The following is a 14,492-nucleotide window of genomic DNA, read 5'->3' as shown; positions in this document are numbered from 1 at the left end:
GCTTTCTTTCCTTACTCCTGCTTACAATATGTTTTGCTAGAATCTGTATAATCATGTCTTCCATCAGTTCTGGAAAATTCTCAGCTCTTTGAACATTGCCTCTCCTCCATTCATTTGTTCTGGGACTGTGATAATATATATGTAAAGTTTTCTCATTCTATCCTCCATATTCTCATTATCTGTCATATTTTCCATCTCCTTGTCTCTCTGTTCTGCAGCCTGTGTAGTTTCTTCAGAGTCATCTTCCAGCTCAAAAGCTCTCTCCTTACTTGTGTCTGATGTGCTATTTAACATGTAAACTGAATTATTTAAAAAATTTCAACTACTGTATTTTCCATTTCTAACAGTACCATTTGGTTCTTTTTCAGGTGTGATTGGCCATTCTTGACTCTCATGGCTTCCTCATCTTTATGATTCTATCTTTCGTTCCTTTAAACATTTCATACAGAGCTATATTATATTCATTAGATGTCAATTCTGTTGTTTCTGCTGACTCTTTTTTTTTTTTTTTTTTTGCGGTACGCGGGCCTCTCACTGTTGCGGCCTCTCCCGTTGTGGAGCACAGGCTCCGGACGTGCAGGCTCAGCGGCCATGGCTCATGGGCCCAGCTGCTCCGCGGCATGTGGGATCTTCCCGGACTGGGGCATGAACCTGTGTCGCCTGCATCAGCAGGCGGACTCTCAACCACTGCGCCACCAGGGAAGCCCTCTGCTGACTCTTATTCATGGCTTTTCTCTTTTGTCCTTGGTGATCACTGATTCCTTGGTCTTAAATCTATGGGAGTTCTACATGGCTGAATTGGGTATGTTTTCCCTCAGACAGGATCTGCATCTACTTCAGCTGTGAGATGTGGTGTGCTACCAGTCTAGAACCACTTTAGACCACGCATGGCTCTGGTTTTGGTTCATGGTTTGTTCTTTTTTGGAGGAGGAAAAGGAGAGTGGTCCCTGGAAATCTCACATACTTCCTGTAAGCTCAGTAATGCTTTAGTAAGTATGTTAGGACATATAGGTTTTATATATATATATATATAAAATATAATATATATATATACACATACATACACATATGTATATACGTGTGTATACATATCTCCATGAACATATAGCTGTTTCCCAAGAGTATCTGAAATATTTCATCATTTTGTTAAAAGAGAAAGTCTTATCATTTTCTTCATCATGGTGGGGGGGGTCAGAATTATTTATTTTGACTACAGAATTCATAGTCAATCATGATTTTCCCCTTTTAAAAAATCCCCCAAAATACTTATAAGGAACAATGGTTCAATTTAGCTATTTTCAAGTTTTCAAGTATTACACCACAGAAAACTTATAAGAATATCAGACAAGTTATTTACATTTTAAAATTCCCTGAATATGAGACTGCTTAACAACATGAATCAAAGATTAGAAAATGAAAGCAAAAGAATACCTGACACCTTCAGTGTGTGGACTTACTGTTAAGAAGAAAGAAGAGGCAACAGAATGAGGCTCTTGCTCTCTCTGGTTCCCCAGACTTAGAAGCATGAGTTTTGATAAATTAAGTTACAGGGACTTTTGAAATTACAATCTCACCTTTATACTCCCCCCAATAAGATCAGGAGGCTCTTCATCTGTTTCCAAGGCAACATTTACAGAGGCAAAGGGACGACTGGCCATCTGCTGCATCTCTCGAAGAAGTTGCTGATAAGTAATACAGCAATCATTAATGCAAAGAGTACTGAGGGGATTTTATTAGAGAATACTACATATTAAAAATACCTCATCCTCCCTGATTCAAACAAATCAAATCCAAAATGATATTTTTGAGACAGCTGGGGAAAACTGGACATGGACCAGGTATTAACATTTTAATTTTGTTGGCTGTGATGACAGTATTGTTATATTAAAGAAAAAGTCCTCATCTGTTAGAGATACATACTAATGTACTGATGGATATAATGCTATGATGTCTGCTTGTTAAACACATAAAATAAATTATCCTATCTCCTTATATTTTTATTACTAGATTAAAGCCAGGCTTTCTTTTTTCCTGCTGAAATCTGAACCAAGTATTTACACAGCAACAAAAACTATCCTTTGTTACACAGTAGATAGGAACTGAAAGAGCTCTTTATTCAGAGAGGTGGTATAAGCTAAACACAAAAAACCATGAAGTTTTGCAGAGCATAGGGACAACTAGGGGCTCTGGATTTAGGGAGGCTTGGATATGAATACCTGCTTCAACACTCTCCAGCTGTGTGACTTTAAAAAAGGTGTTTAAAGTCTCTGGGCTTCAGTTCCCTCCTCTCTGAAATGGGTTTTTAATCCCATAAAAGTATCAATAGGATTAAATGAGATGCTTTAACTAGCACAGTGCCTAGCACATGGCGTGTGGTCAATCATATATCATTAGGGATATCAGAAATCTGGGCATGTCACTGAAGCTCTGAGGTCATGCTATGGAAGACAATGAGGCCCTACCTCAACCACTTCCTTGGAACTATTGTAGGAGACAGAATCTTGGGCTAGACAGATCATGGCTCTGTTTTAGAAGGGCATTTTTATATTAAACATTGTGTTAACATGTCAATAATCACATTCCTACATCTCACAAAGCTATTGGTCCATTTACTCAACAAATACGTATAACAACAGCCCTCCTCTGGGTTCTCTGCTATTCTAAGTGTGGAGTCACAGTGAGACAGAGTGCCTACCCGCCTCCAGTTCCCAGTCTAGTTCCTTTATGACAAGTGCAGGAGATAATGTGAGTAAAGGCACTTAAAACAGGGCCTGGTATGTAGCAACAACTTAAGCAGTATTAGCTGCTATTATTTTTGTTATAAAAAATATCACATCACTTTTCTACAGTTCTGAGAGGGATAAATCATGAATGATATTTTAGAAAAGATAAAATGTATTTTGAATGGTCAGGTTCACAGTAACAAAGAAACTTTAAGTCACAAAGGTAAAAGCTTAGTTTACTGGTTGATCAACTGGGTAATAAGCATACTTTTTTGGGGGAAAACCTCTTCTCTACAAGGTGTTCATCTTATTTTCTTTCACGTACACTGTAAATATTTTCCAGTTGGTTGTTTGTCTTCTATGTTATTCCTTTGTTTACTTTTTATATACTTAAGTAGTAATTTTATGCAGGTAAATCTATATGACATTTTAATCATCTTATATGAAAATAATAATTTTGTTCCCTTTCCAAAAGTAACAAAACTTCTTATTTCTCTTTCTCTTAGTGCAGAGTCTAGAATACCCAGAACAAAAGTAAGTGACTATGGGGACAACTTTGTGATTAGAAACATGGTCTGTGAAGACAGAAGTCCTAAGTTTAAAGCCCAGTTTGGTGTCTTTATTGTAACTGTGTGGTGATGGGTAAGTTACTTTGCCTCTCTGAGCCTCAGTTCCTCTATTTGTGAAACAGGACTAATGTCACTAACTATTTTATAGGGTTGTTGTGAGGATTAAATTAGTTAATCTATATAAAACCGCTTACAAAACAGTGCCTACAACTTAGAAATGCTCAAATGTCAGTTCTTAATATGACTAACTTGTCTGGATTTTATTAGGTACAACCTCTACTATTTTTTCATCATGGGTGATGTTGGTTATCTGGTTATTCTTCAAAGTGTTGAGGAGGTATTATTTTTGAGTTTACTAAGAGTTTTGTTTTTAAACTAGGAATGAGTGTTAATATCAATAAATGACTAAATGATTACTTGGTCACTACCGAAAATTTAGGTTTTATTTTTTTACCCACTGATATAACATATCCTAGTAGGTTTTCTGGTATGAAATGATCCCTTTTCTACACTGGTAAACTAGACTGCTGCATGTACAGTCATTATACAACTGGTCTTTACTTTTTGGTGCTACATTTCTTAGGTTTTGGTTTCAAGGTTTCTAAGCATAAAATGTATCAGGATTCTTTTAAGCTTCCCACCTTTTCCTTTACCCTGGAACTGTTTATATATTTTGGAAATAATTAATTCTCATAAGCACCCAAGAAGGAATAGACTATTATTATCTCCATAAGCTCATCTCAAATTGAAACTCCCTGGGTCTAATACCCATTGTGGAGAGAGTAATATTTTGACCAGTTTTTGATTCCTTCCTTGGTACTAGTTTATATGGTTTCTCACTTTTTTATTACACATTTGGATAACATATTTTTTCAGAATACTGTACTATTTGTTGAGATTTTAAAATATCTTAGTAATAGAGCTATTAAAAAGAAAAAAAACCTCTGAATACATTATCCACTGAATTTTTAAAATCATAATAAAGAGGGTGTAACGCTACCTCTATGATAACATCACCTTTACATGGGTCAGAAAAGGTGTCATGGCCCCCAGGAAGAGACTCATATCCTGAAGCCTATCTTAACCCCATTACTGACACCAATGTTCTATGAACAGTGCTGCATGCTTGTGAATTTTGATTTTAGATATTTCTGTTCTCCTCTAAATCTTGTCTATAGATCATGTTTTATATAGAAAACCAAAGAGCACAAAGTCTAGATCTTAGTGCACTTCTATTTAGCAACAATGCAATAGACATGATGACTAAAAGGCAGAGTAAATACACAAGTGAAAGTTGTAATAAACAGTTTTTGTGTTGTAATTTTTCATCAAGTTTATTTATTTGATTTGCCAATTATAAATATTTGTTGGACTTATTAATATTACTTTTGGAATGGAGTTCTGGAAATAAATCAACACTCATTAATAAATAGAACTCAAGCAAATACTTAATTAGACACACATTTGTCTTTCCTTGAACAATGAGAAACTTTTGATATTTTACTCTCATCCTCATGAAAGGCTACTGTAAAGGCTCTGCTACTAAGCCTTCAGATCTCCAGCTTGAGTTAAGGAACCAGCTTTTGGTAGGAAGGATAAAGTTGACACCTGTAAGTCAATATGATTATTAGTTTCCTTTTAGAAAGTTAAAACCATGTGGTGCAGAATGAACTATAGCTTATATAGCACTGATTGAAGTCTGCTGACCATACATTACTCTCTCTATAGATATATCCATCAATTACCACTAAATAGCAAAACTGACTTGCTTAAGGGAAATACGAAGGAAAAAGCTCTTACAGGGATTCATTAATCTTTAACCACTGAGGCTTACCTCTCTACGTCTGGAAGCCCAACAACTTTGTTTGATCTTCCAAACCACAGCAGCCACCAGGAGCAAAGAGAGGAAACAACTGTGAGAAAGGAAAGTACTGAGTTATTATCCCAACCCCCAGAATCAGCACACTGTCATCCACACCCCATGTCAGGCAGGGAAACAATCCCCCAAATACCAACTCCAAGCTCCTTTCTGATGAGTCATCACAACCATGTCCTGGTTCATAGGAAACAAAGTGTAAGAAGACTTTGATAAGCTGGGCTTCCCGACCCAACCACTAGACAATACTGTCTCCACAAGGTACTCTGAGAGGAGAGCCTTGATTTCCTGCCGGCCTTTATCAGAATGGTCCATCGTGGCTTATCCCAAATAATAAAAACAATTCTATGATAATTATGACAAGTAACAAGCATGCTATTTAATCAAATTAGCAAAAATCTACTGGTAAAGTCTAAAGAAATGAGAAAAGTTAACTATCAAAGTAACAACCAGCTTTTCATAAGGAACAATAAATGTATATGTAGTAATATATATTCAAAGTAAATACCTATTTTTTAAATAAAATAAAACAACTAAATTCAAGCCAACAACTTTCTTACAAGTATTTGGAGAGACGAAGTCCCAGTGGTCTTATAACTGCAAATGATTTCAATGTTCTCTCAACATTCAATGCCTCTTAAATCAGGCACCGAATAGTTTGAAAAGCTACTGTGACAGCAGAGAGAATGACTGATTTCTTTTTTTTTTTTTTTTTTTTTTTTTGCTGTACGTGGGCCTCTCACTGCCGTGGCCTCTCCCGTTGCGGAGCACAGGCTCCGGACACACAGGCTCCGCGGCCATGGCTCGCGGGCCCAGCCGCTCCGCGGCATGTGGGATCTTCCGGGACCGGGGCACGAACCCGCGTCCCCTGCATCGGCAGGCGGACTCCCAACCACTGCGCCACCAGGGAAGCCCCAAGAATGACTGATTTCTGATTAAAAGGACTAATGAGTCTAACAAATAAACCTCTTAGTAACCGCTAAATAATTTTAAAACTGGCATTTTCACTCATTAACTTGTAAAAGGGGCTTGTTACAGAGTACTGTTCCAGGGTGTTACAAGGAGACACAAGGCTTTCCGCCCCTGTAGTTGGGTACTCTCTTGCTGAGCTCTGTTTTTGCAGGATGGTGTTGGCTTTACGAGAGGCAGCTTCAATGCACAGATCGCTGAAGACAGGCCTCCACAGCTGGCTGGCGACAGCCCCTCTAAGGTGCTAGGAGGACTGAGCTTCTGCCCTTTCAGAAATAGAAATTAAGCCTCCCTCAGCCCATCACTTCCCTAAGAGGCACAGAGTGCAGATCCCTCCACTGGGTCCCCTGACAAAAGACAAGCTCCCCAGGTTATCACTCAGTGGAGAGTCTTCAGTTCCTATCTTGTTGGGCCTCCAGGCTGTCCTGACACTGATGATCCTTCCTCCTTTCTGACAGTTTCTATTTTTCTTTTTATCAGAACTTTATTGAGGCAGGTCCTGTTCTAGGCTCATGGAATACATCAGTGAACAGAACAAAAGACCACTTTTCCCATGGAGTTTACGTTTCAGCAGATGGAGGCAAACAGTAAACAAAATAAGTGAGCAAATTATAGAGCATGTCAGAAGGGAGTAAATACTACACAGATAAAAAGATGGTAAGGGTAAAGAGGTTCAGGAGTGACAGTGGCACTCTAAAGCAGAATGGTCAGAGTGGGTGGGCCTTAATTCTTGAGAAGGTGACATCTGAGCTAAGATATAGAGGATATGTGGAAGGTGGCTTGTGAAGGTCTGCAGAAATGCGCCTGGGCAACCAGGGTCAGCCAGTGCAAAGCCTGAGGCAAAGATGTGCCTGGGATTTCTTGAGGAATCTCAGGAGGCCAGTGTGGCTGTAGTGTGTGTGTGTGTGGGAGTTAGGCCAGGGATAAAGACAGAGGTAAGAAGAGGGCAGATCACGAAGGCCCGACAGGCATTATAATGGTGTTGGATTTTAATGAGATGAGCCAGTGCAGGTTTTTGAGCAGAGAAGTGTCATGATTTAATTTATGATGAGGAGACCATTAAGGTAGCAATGCAGAAATAGAAAGAACAGGAGTCTAGGTAAGAAATGAGGGCGGCTCAAACCCGGATGGTGGTAGCAGGGGTGTGAAAAGCACTTTGGAATCTGGACATGACTTGAAGGTCAAGGCAATAGGGTTTCCTGATGGGCTGGATGTAGGGTATAAAAGAGAGAAGTCAGGGTCTGAGGAACTTGCCATCAAACCTGGACAGGGAAGGCTCTGGGGGGAGCAGGTGCGAGACAGCAGAGAGTTTAGTTTTAGACATGTTGAGTTCTGAGACATCTACCTGAAAGCTACGGGGAGATGTTGTGAGCAGACACATAAGCCTGGGAGCTGGCTGCCAGGTCTGGGCTGGAGACAGCATTTGGAGTCATCAGCATATACATGGTATTTGAAGTAATGAATCTGGATGAGGTCATCAAGGGGATGAATACAAATAGAGGAGAGTGTCTTAGGGGCACCCCAACACTGAGAAGTTGGGGAGAATAGGAAGAAGCAGTAAGGGAGTCTGAGAAGAGTAACCTTCTTAGTCTTTCATGGTTTCTATGCATAATCCTGCTTTTTTCCCCCCATCAGCTTGCTTTCTGGTACTTTTATTCTAATAGATAAACACATGGTGGCAGCAAATCCACATGGAAGAACATGAAACACATGAGTTGGTCAGGATGCTGCTGATGCAGCTGAATACAGGGCGGGTCTCAGAGGCAAGGAGTCTGGTGTCACGTAGAGGCCTCTCTTGGACTACCCTCAACACAGAACTGTGAAAGTGCAGCTCAGAAGGTCTGTGCCCCTTATCCCTGAGGGGATTCTGTCTTCAATGCAGACCTGTTAGAAACACCAACAACCCAGTTCCTTCCGCCTGTTCCAGTTTTTCTGAGAGACACAAACAGCATACCGACACACCATGATTGTTCCTCAAAGCTGATACGTGCATGATTTCTCCAAGGGTAACACAACAATGAAGAATTTACTAGTTATTTCAAAAAAGATGGCACTTGCTAATACCCCTCTCTTCTTTTTTTTCCTACCACTAATCTGGGTACAGGTGGGGCTGTGACTCAGTGTTCATCTTACTGCAGTTCCTCTTATCAATTGTTTTCTATAGTTTTTAATACAAATGTAATTTTTAAAAAAATCATGGAAATTTTCAAACATACACAAAAGAATAGAGACTGATCCAGTGAATCTCTATATGTTCAATACTCAGCCTTGCAATTATTAACATTTTCCTATGGCATTCAAAGATCATTCTTAAAGAAGTGTATTTCTCTCTTTCAACACAGGGACACTGGCCCCAGCCTAAGGGTCTTTCACTTCTTTTCAGCTCTGTACCTAGGAAAAAACAAGAATCCTTTGTCCTTTTTTGTCCTAAACCTGTCCCTGCTTATCAGAGGCTTACACTTTCCTGAGACTATGCTCAGAAATCCATGTCCTGACTCTAGGTCTTTCTTTCCATCTTTTGTATCAATATATATGTTTGAAAACTCACAATATTTTCTGAGAGCTCTGTGTTTGGGGATGTTTTTCACCAGCTTAACTGTAATTGTGTAAGTAGAATGATACTTTTGAGAGTGTACTGAACTTTGCTTTTCCCGTCCTTACAAGTCTAGCCTTTCTAAAACTACACATTCGGGACTTCCCTGGTGGCCCAGTGGTTAAGAATCCGCCTTCCAATGAGGGGGACGTGGGTCCGATCCCTGGTCGGGGAACTAAGATCCCACAGGTCGCGAGGCAACTAAGCCCACGCACTGCAACAACTGAGCCCGTGCCACAACTAGAGAGCCCGCATACCGCAACTAAGACCCAACTAAGCCAAAAATATAAATAAATAAATAAATAAAATAAAAACAAAAAAAACTACATATTCATTTCTTGGCCTGGCCTTGACCTCCAAACCAATCTAAAACAGAGACACTGATGCTTCTTCCCAAGTTCCTGTGATGTGCACTTCACCATTCTGGTTTGAATTAGATCCAGAGTGGTAGGACCCCATATCACTTCCATCTTCTGAAGATGAAATGATCAACAGGACATGGATGTGTCAAAATGTCTGCTGTCAATCTGGCAAGGACCTTAGCAGAAGTTCCGATAATTAAAAGTTTTACAAAAACATACCTTGCCAATATCAGGAATTCCCATTACAGTCCCTCCTATTGGTCAGTGCCTCCTATTGGACATACCCTGCTTCTCCTTTTTTTTTTTTTTTTTTTTTTTGCGGTACGCGGGCCTCTCACCGTTGTGGCCTCTCCTGTTGCGGAGCACAGGCTCCGGACGCGCGGGCTCAGCGGCCATGGCTCACGGGCCCAGCCGCTCCGTGGCACGTGGGATCCTCCTGGACCGGGGCACAAACCCACGTCCCCTGCATCGGCAGGCGGACTCTCAACCACTGTGCCACCAGGGAAGCCCCCCTGCTTCTCCTTTTTATTCTCACCCAAATGCTATCCTATAAGGCACCTCTAACTCCAGTCACACAGATACTCAGAGTGTTAGTCTGTCTCTCCCTCTTCTACTAATAATCATTATCCTGACCACACTACCACATCATTTCCAGATACAAAGCTTTTTCACATGCATCACCTCATTTGATTTTCAGAGAAAGCAAGCAAATGGGTCTTATTATTTCCCTCTTTATAAACACAAGGCTCCTACTGGAGTCTGGGAGAGCATCTCATTAAGACACTAAGAGGGCTTAATAGATTTATCAGGATCTAGAGTTTACTATTCACTGGGCCCAAGGATTTATCAGGATCTACAGTTTACTCTTCACTGTGCCCAAGTCTGGGAGTCCTTTTCTAACTTATCTCACACTGATATTTTCTCATTTGAATCACTGAGCTATCCCCTTCTACCCCCACCCCAACTCTAATTCTCTCTTCTGTATTCTATGAGCTATTCTTCAGAGTGCTTAGGATTATCTGTATACCTTTCCTTCTCTCCTTATGTTTCATGTATATCCTTTTGGACCTGGTTAACTTGCTCTGGGAAAATATTTTCTTCCTCATGCTCATGAAAAGGACTCCATTCTCAGCTAAAAGCTCATCATTTCTACTTCCTAAACAAAATCCAGAAAAAACAAAGTTCTGCATTCTTTTTTTTTTAATATTTGGCAAAAGTCCTTTATTTTATTGTCTTTGAATTCAATGGAAGCTTAGTGGAAATTAAGTTTAATTTTTTAAAATTAATTTTTATTGGAGTATAGTTGCTTTACAATGTTGTATTAGTTTCTACTGTACAGCAAAGTGAATCAGCTATGCGTATACATATATCCCCTCTTTTTTGTATTTCCTTCCCATTTAGGTCACCACAGAGCACTGAGTAGAGTTCCCTGAGCTATAAAGTAGGTTCTCATTAGATACCAAAGTTCTGCATTCTTTTCCAAAGGTTCCCACGTTCAAAAAAGGGAGAAGTGATGAGAACACCATCTGTCCTTGTTTTCTACACAAGATTCTGTGGTCCCTGATCGATTCTGATGGTCTCATTCAGTCTTCCACCAATCAGGTGAGGTGACTAATCCTCACTGGGTTGGTACTTGGCAGCTGAGTCACCTCACTCTGTACACATGGTCCAAGAATATAACACACCTGCTAATTGGAGCTTCCGAGTTAGCATACGGCCTCTGCATTCCTATCAGCAGCACCACAAGCTTTTATCCCCTCAGAGAGGTTGGTGTCTATGGTCCCTCACGGCTCTGCGCTTCTCCTGAAGGTCTGCTTTACTTTTCACATATATTGGAGCATGACTCTGTGCTAGATGCTGAAAGTGTGTGTGTATACAGGGGTGAACAAAAGAGACACTGTACCTGCTCTCCCAAAGCTTAGAGTCTCACTGTGGACACATAGTATGCAAGTACAGAACTGTGATAAGTACTGTGATGAAAAATAATACAGTTCCATGGGAGGGTAGAACAAAGGGAGAGAATTTAGTTTGGGAGTTCACTGATGGAATCTTGGAGGAAGTGACACTGTGCCGAAATCTGAAAGATGAGTGTGGTATAGTAAGAAATATACATATGGTCTTCGTCCCAAGTTCCTGGCACAGGGCTCCCAAAACCCTTGAAACCTCCTATGTGATAGGAGCATCCTCTCTCCTCTTTTTTACACAACTGTTCATAATGGCTTTATTTGTAACAGTCAAAAACTGGAAACAGGGCCTCCCTGGTGGCGCAGTGGTTGAGAGTCCGCCTGCCGATGCAGGGGATGCGGGTTCGTGCCCCGGTCTGGGAGGATCCCATATGCCGCGGAGCGGCTGGGCCCGTGAGCCATGGCTGCTGAGCCTGCGCGTCCGGAGCCTGTGCTCCGCAACGGGAGAGGCCACAACAGTGAGAGGCCCGCATACCACAAAAAAAAAAAAAAAAAAAAAAAAAAAAAACTGGAAACAACCCAAATGTCTATCAGGAGGTGAGCAGATAAACAAATTGTGGTTTATTTTTACAGAGAATATTACTCAGCCTTAAAAAGGAAGAAACTATCTTTTAATTTTGATTTTAAAAATCTTTAAAATGTATCTTTACCAGTTTTCTACACAAAGTAATTTATATAATACAGAAGGGTATAAAAAAATGACAGTGGCTTTGAGTCTGAATTAACTTTTTTTTTTTTTTGTGGTACGCGGGCCTCTCACTGTTGTGGTCTCTCCCATTGTGGAGCACAGGCTCCGGACGCGCAGGCTCCGGACGCGCAGGCTCAGCGGCCATAGCTCACGGGTCCAGCCACTCCGCGGCATGTGGGATCTTCCCGGACCGGGGCACGAACCCGTGTCCCCTGCATCGGCAGGCGGACTCTCAACCACTGCGCCACCAGGGAAGCCCTGAATTCACTATTTTTTATAACATGTTTATGGAGATGTAATTCAGGAGTGTCTTTTCTCCCCTCATGGGAGGGAAGGACCTAAATAGCTTCTGGACGGGGCTGGCCACCAGAAAAACTAATCATGTGATTAAAGGGTTAGACCATTCAGCCCCCCAGCACGCCTCTCCTCCACAGGACGGTAGAGGGACTGGAGATTGAGTTCAATCACCAATGACCAGTGATTTCACCAATCATGCCTACTCAATGAAACTTTGAAAAAATGTGGAATGACGAGGTTTGGGGGACTTTCAGGGTTGGTGAACACATCGATGTGCTGGGAGCGTGTCATGCCCAGAAAGATCATGGAAGCTCTGTGCTCTCCCTCTTACCCTCATACCTTGCCCAATGCAACTCTGGGCTGTTGAACAACCACTGGGTTGTTCCTGAGTTGTATTCTTTATAATAAACCTGCAATTTTAAGTATAGTGTTTTCCTGAGTTTGGTGAGGCAACAGCAAACTGTTGAATCTGAGAGGGGTCACAGGAACAACCCAAACTTGTATTTGGCCAGGCAGAAGTATGGGTAGCCTTGGGACTCATTTGTGGTTGACGTCTGAAGTAGGAGCAGTCTTGTTGGACTGAGCCCTTAACCTGTGGGGTGTGCACTGATTCCACGTGGTTAGTGTCAGAACTGAATTGTAGACAGTCAGTTGATGTCAGAGAATTGGTTTTTGTTTGGAAAAACAAAGCAATGGGTAAAAGTATACAGGTAAAGGGCAAGGAGAAGAGCATCCCAGAAAGAAGGAAAAGCATGTGCAAATGCCATGAGGTGCGCAGGACCTTGGTGCTTTCTAAGAAACAGAAGGAGGCTCATGTAATGGGAATGCAGAACAGAGTAGCGTAAGGTGAAGGTGGAGAGGTGAACAGAGGCCAGTTCATGCAGGACCCTGGTTTTTATTTTAGATACAATGCAGAGCCATTAGATATGAGATAAGTGGTTAGATACAAACTAATTCATGATTTTAAAGGTCTCCTCTGGACTTTTTGTGGGTTGTAAAGGAGCCAAAATCAACTGAAATAGTCCTGGCAAGATTGTGATGGTTAGGGCTAGAGTGGGGAGTAGACGTAGGGCAGGTTGCTAACTGTAACTGCTGGGATGTGGCGACGGAATGCCTGTTGGGTGTGAAAGGGAAAGAAGTGACTTGGAACCAGCAGCATGATTTGTCAATTAGTGATGTGGGGAAGACTGGTGAGGAAGGATCCAAGAGTTCATTTCTGGGCATGTTATGCTGCAGATGGGGATGGCAGACTTCAACCAGAGAACACAGAGTAAGGAGATGGCCAGGGTCAAATTCTGGAAGAATAGCAACAATGAGAAGTTGAATAGAAAAGATAGTTCAGCAAGGGAGACCAAGAAAGAGCAGCTTCAGGGCAGTATGGACTCACAAAAGGCAAGAAGAGTCTCACTGATGGGGTGATCAGTTGACTGATACTGTTGCAAAGCCAAAAAGATAAGAACTAAAGACTAACTTTTGGATTTAGCAATAGAGATGTGCTAGTTGCCCTCAACAAAAAAAAATTAGATGGGGTGTTGGGATGGAAGCCAGATTAGAGAGAGCTAAAAAGTAAAAAAGGGGCTCCATTTTTAGGGTAGTAAAAATACTCTGATATTATGACAATGGATATGACATTATACATTTGTCCAAACCCCACAGATGTACACCACCACCAAGTGCAAACCCTAAGGTAAACTATGAACTTTGGATGATTATGATGTATCAGTGTAGGTTCATCTTTAGTAAAAAATGTATAATTCTGGCAAGTGATGTTGATAATGGGGGAGGCTATGCATGTGTGGAGGCAGGGGGTATATGAGAAATCTCTGTACCTTCCTCTCAATTTTGCTGTAAACCTAAAATTGCTTTAAACAAATAAAGTCTCTAAAAATTAAAAGGAAGGAAGGAAGAAAGGAAGGAAGGAGGGAGGGGGAGAGGGAGAAAGAGAGAGTGAGTGTATGAGAGAGGGAAAGGAAAGGGGGGGAGAGAGAGAAGGAAGGGAGGGAGGGAGGGACGGAGGGAGGAAGGGAGGAAGGAAGGAAGAAGTCAGTCAGTCAGTCAGTCTAGAGTATATGGATACAAGGAGGGAAGGGGTTCTGGAGAACTGCCCGAGTGCTGGGGGGGAGCTTCAGTCAGTGTGGCCACACCAGATGGCTTCTTCCCTCCTCCCTGCTTGTGCTGAGCAATGGAAGAGAGCAAATAAGGCAGTGAGCTCTGGTCCTGGGGCTAGAGAGGCCAGGCAGGATGGATACTCTCTCATACAGAAGACAAACTAACAATATACCTAACCCAGCAGCACACTCTGCCTCCATACTCCATACTCACTGGAGGCTGTGACAGACAGAAATGGCAACCATACAAAGGTAAACACAGAATCTTCAACATAATAAAAAATCAGACATTTTGAGGAAAATCAGCATTGTGAAACAGAGGTACCAAACAACAACAAACAGC

At 41.4% G+C, this 14,492-nt stretch overlaps 1 protein-coding gene across 2 annotated transcripts in view; it reads right to left on the bottom strand.

Annotated features, from left to right (window-relative positions):
- ATRN (attractin) overlaps window positions 1–14,492 on the bottom strand; it is a 163,336-nt gene that overhangs the window by 14,468 nt on the left and 134,376 nt on the right. For both annotated transcript variants that reach the window (XM_082645840.1, XM_082645838.1), the window contains exons 26-27: window positions 5,127–5,205; window positions 1,575–1,682 (exon numbers count right to left, since the gene is read on the bottom strand). In XM_082645840.1, the coding sequence (XP_082501966.1) occupies window positions 1,575–1,682; window positions 5,127–5,205 (187 nt within the window). The remainder of the gene's footprint in view (window positions 1–1,574; window positions 1,683–5,126; window positions 5,206–14,492) is intronic.

The sequence above is a fragment of the Mesoplodon mirus genome (assembly GCF_964341445.2).
Source record: "Mesoplodon mirus genome assembly, chromosome: 15".
Lineage (NCBI taxonomy): Eukaryota > Metazoa > Chordata > Mammalia > Artiodactyla > Ziphiidae > Mesoplodon > Mesoplodon mirus.
The sequence above is the reverse complement of the archived record's forward strand: the minus strand, read 5'-3'. Positions and strand labels throughout refer to the sequence as shown.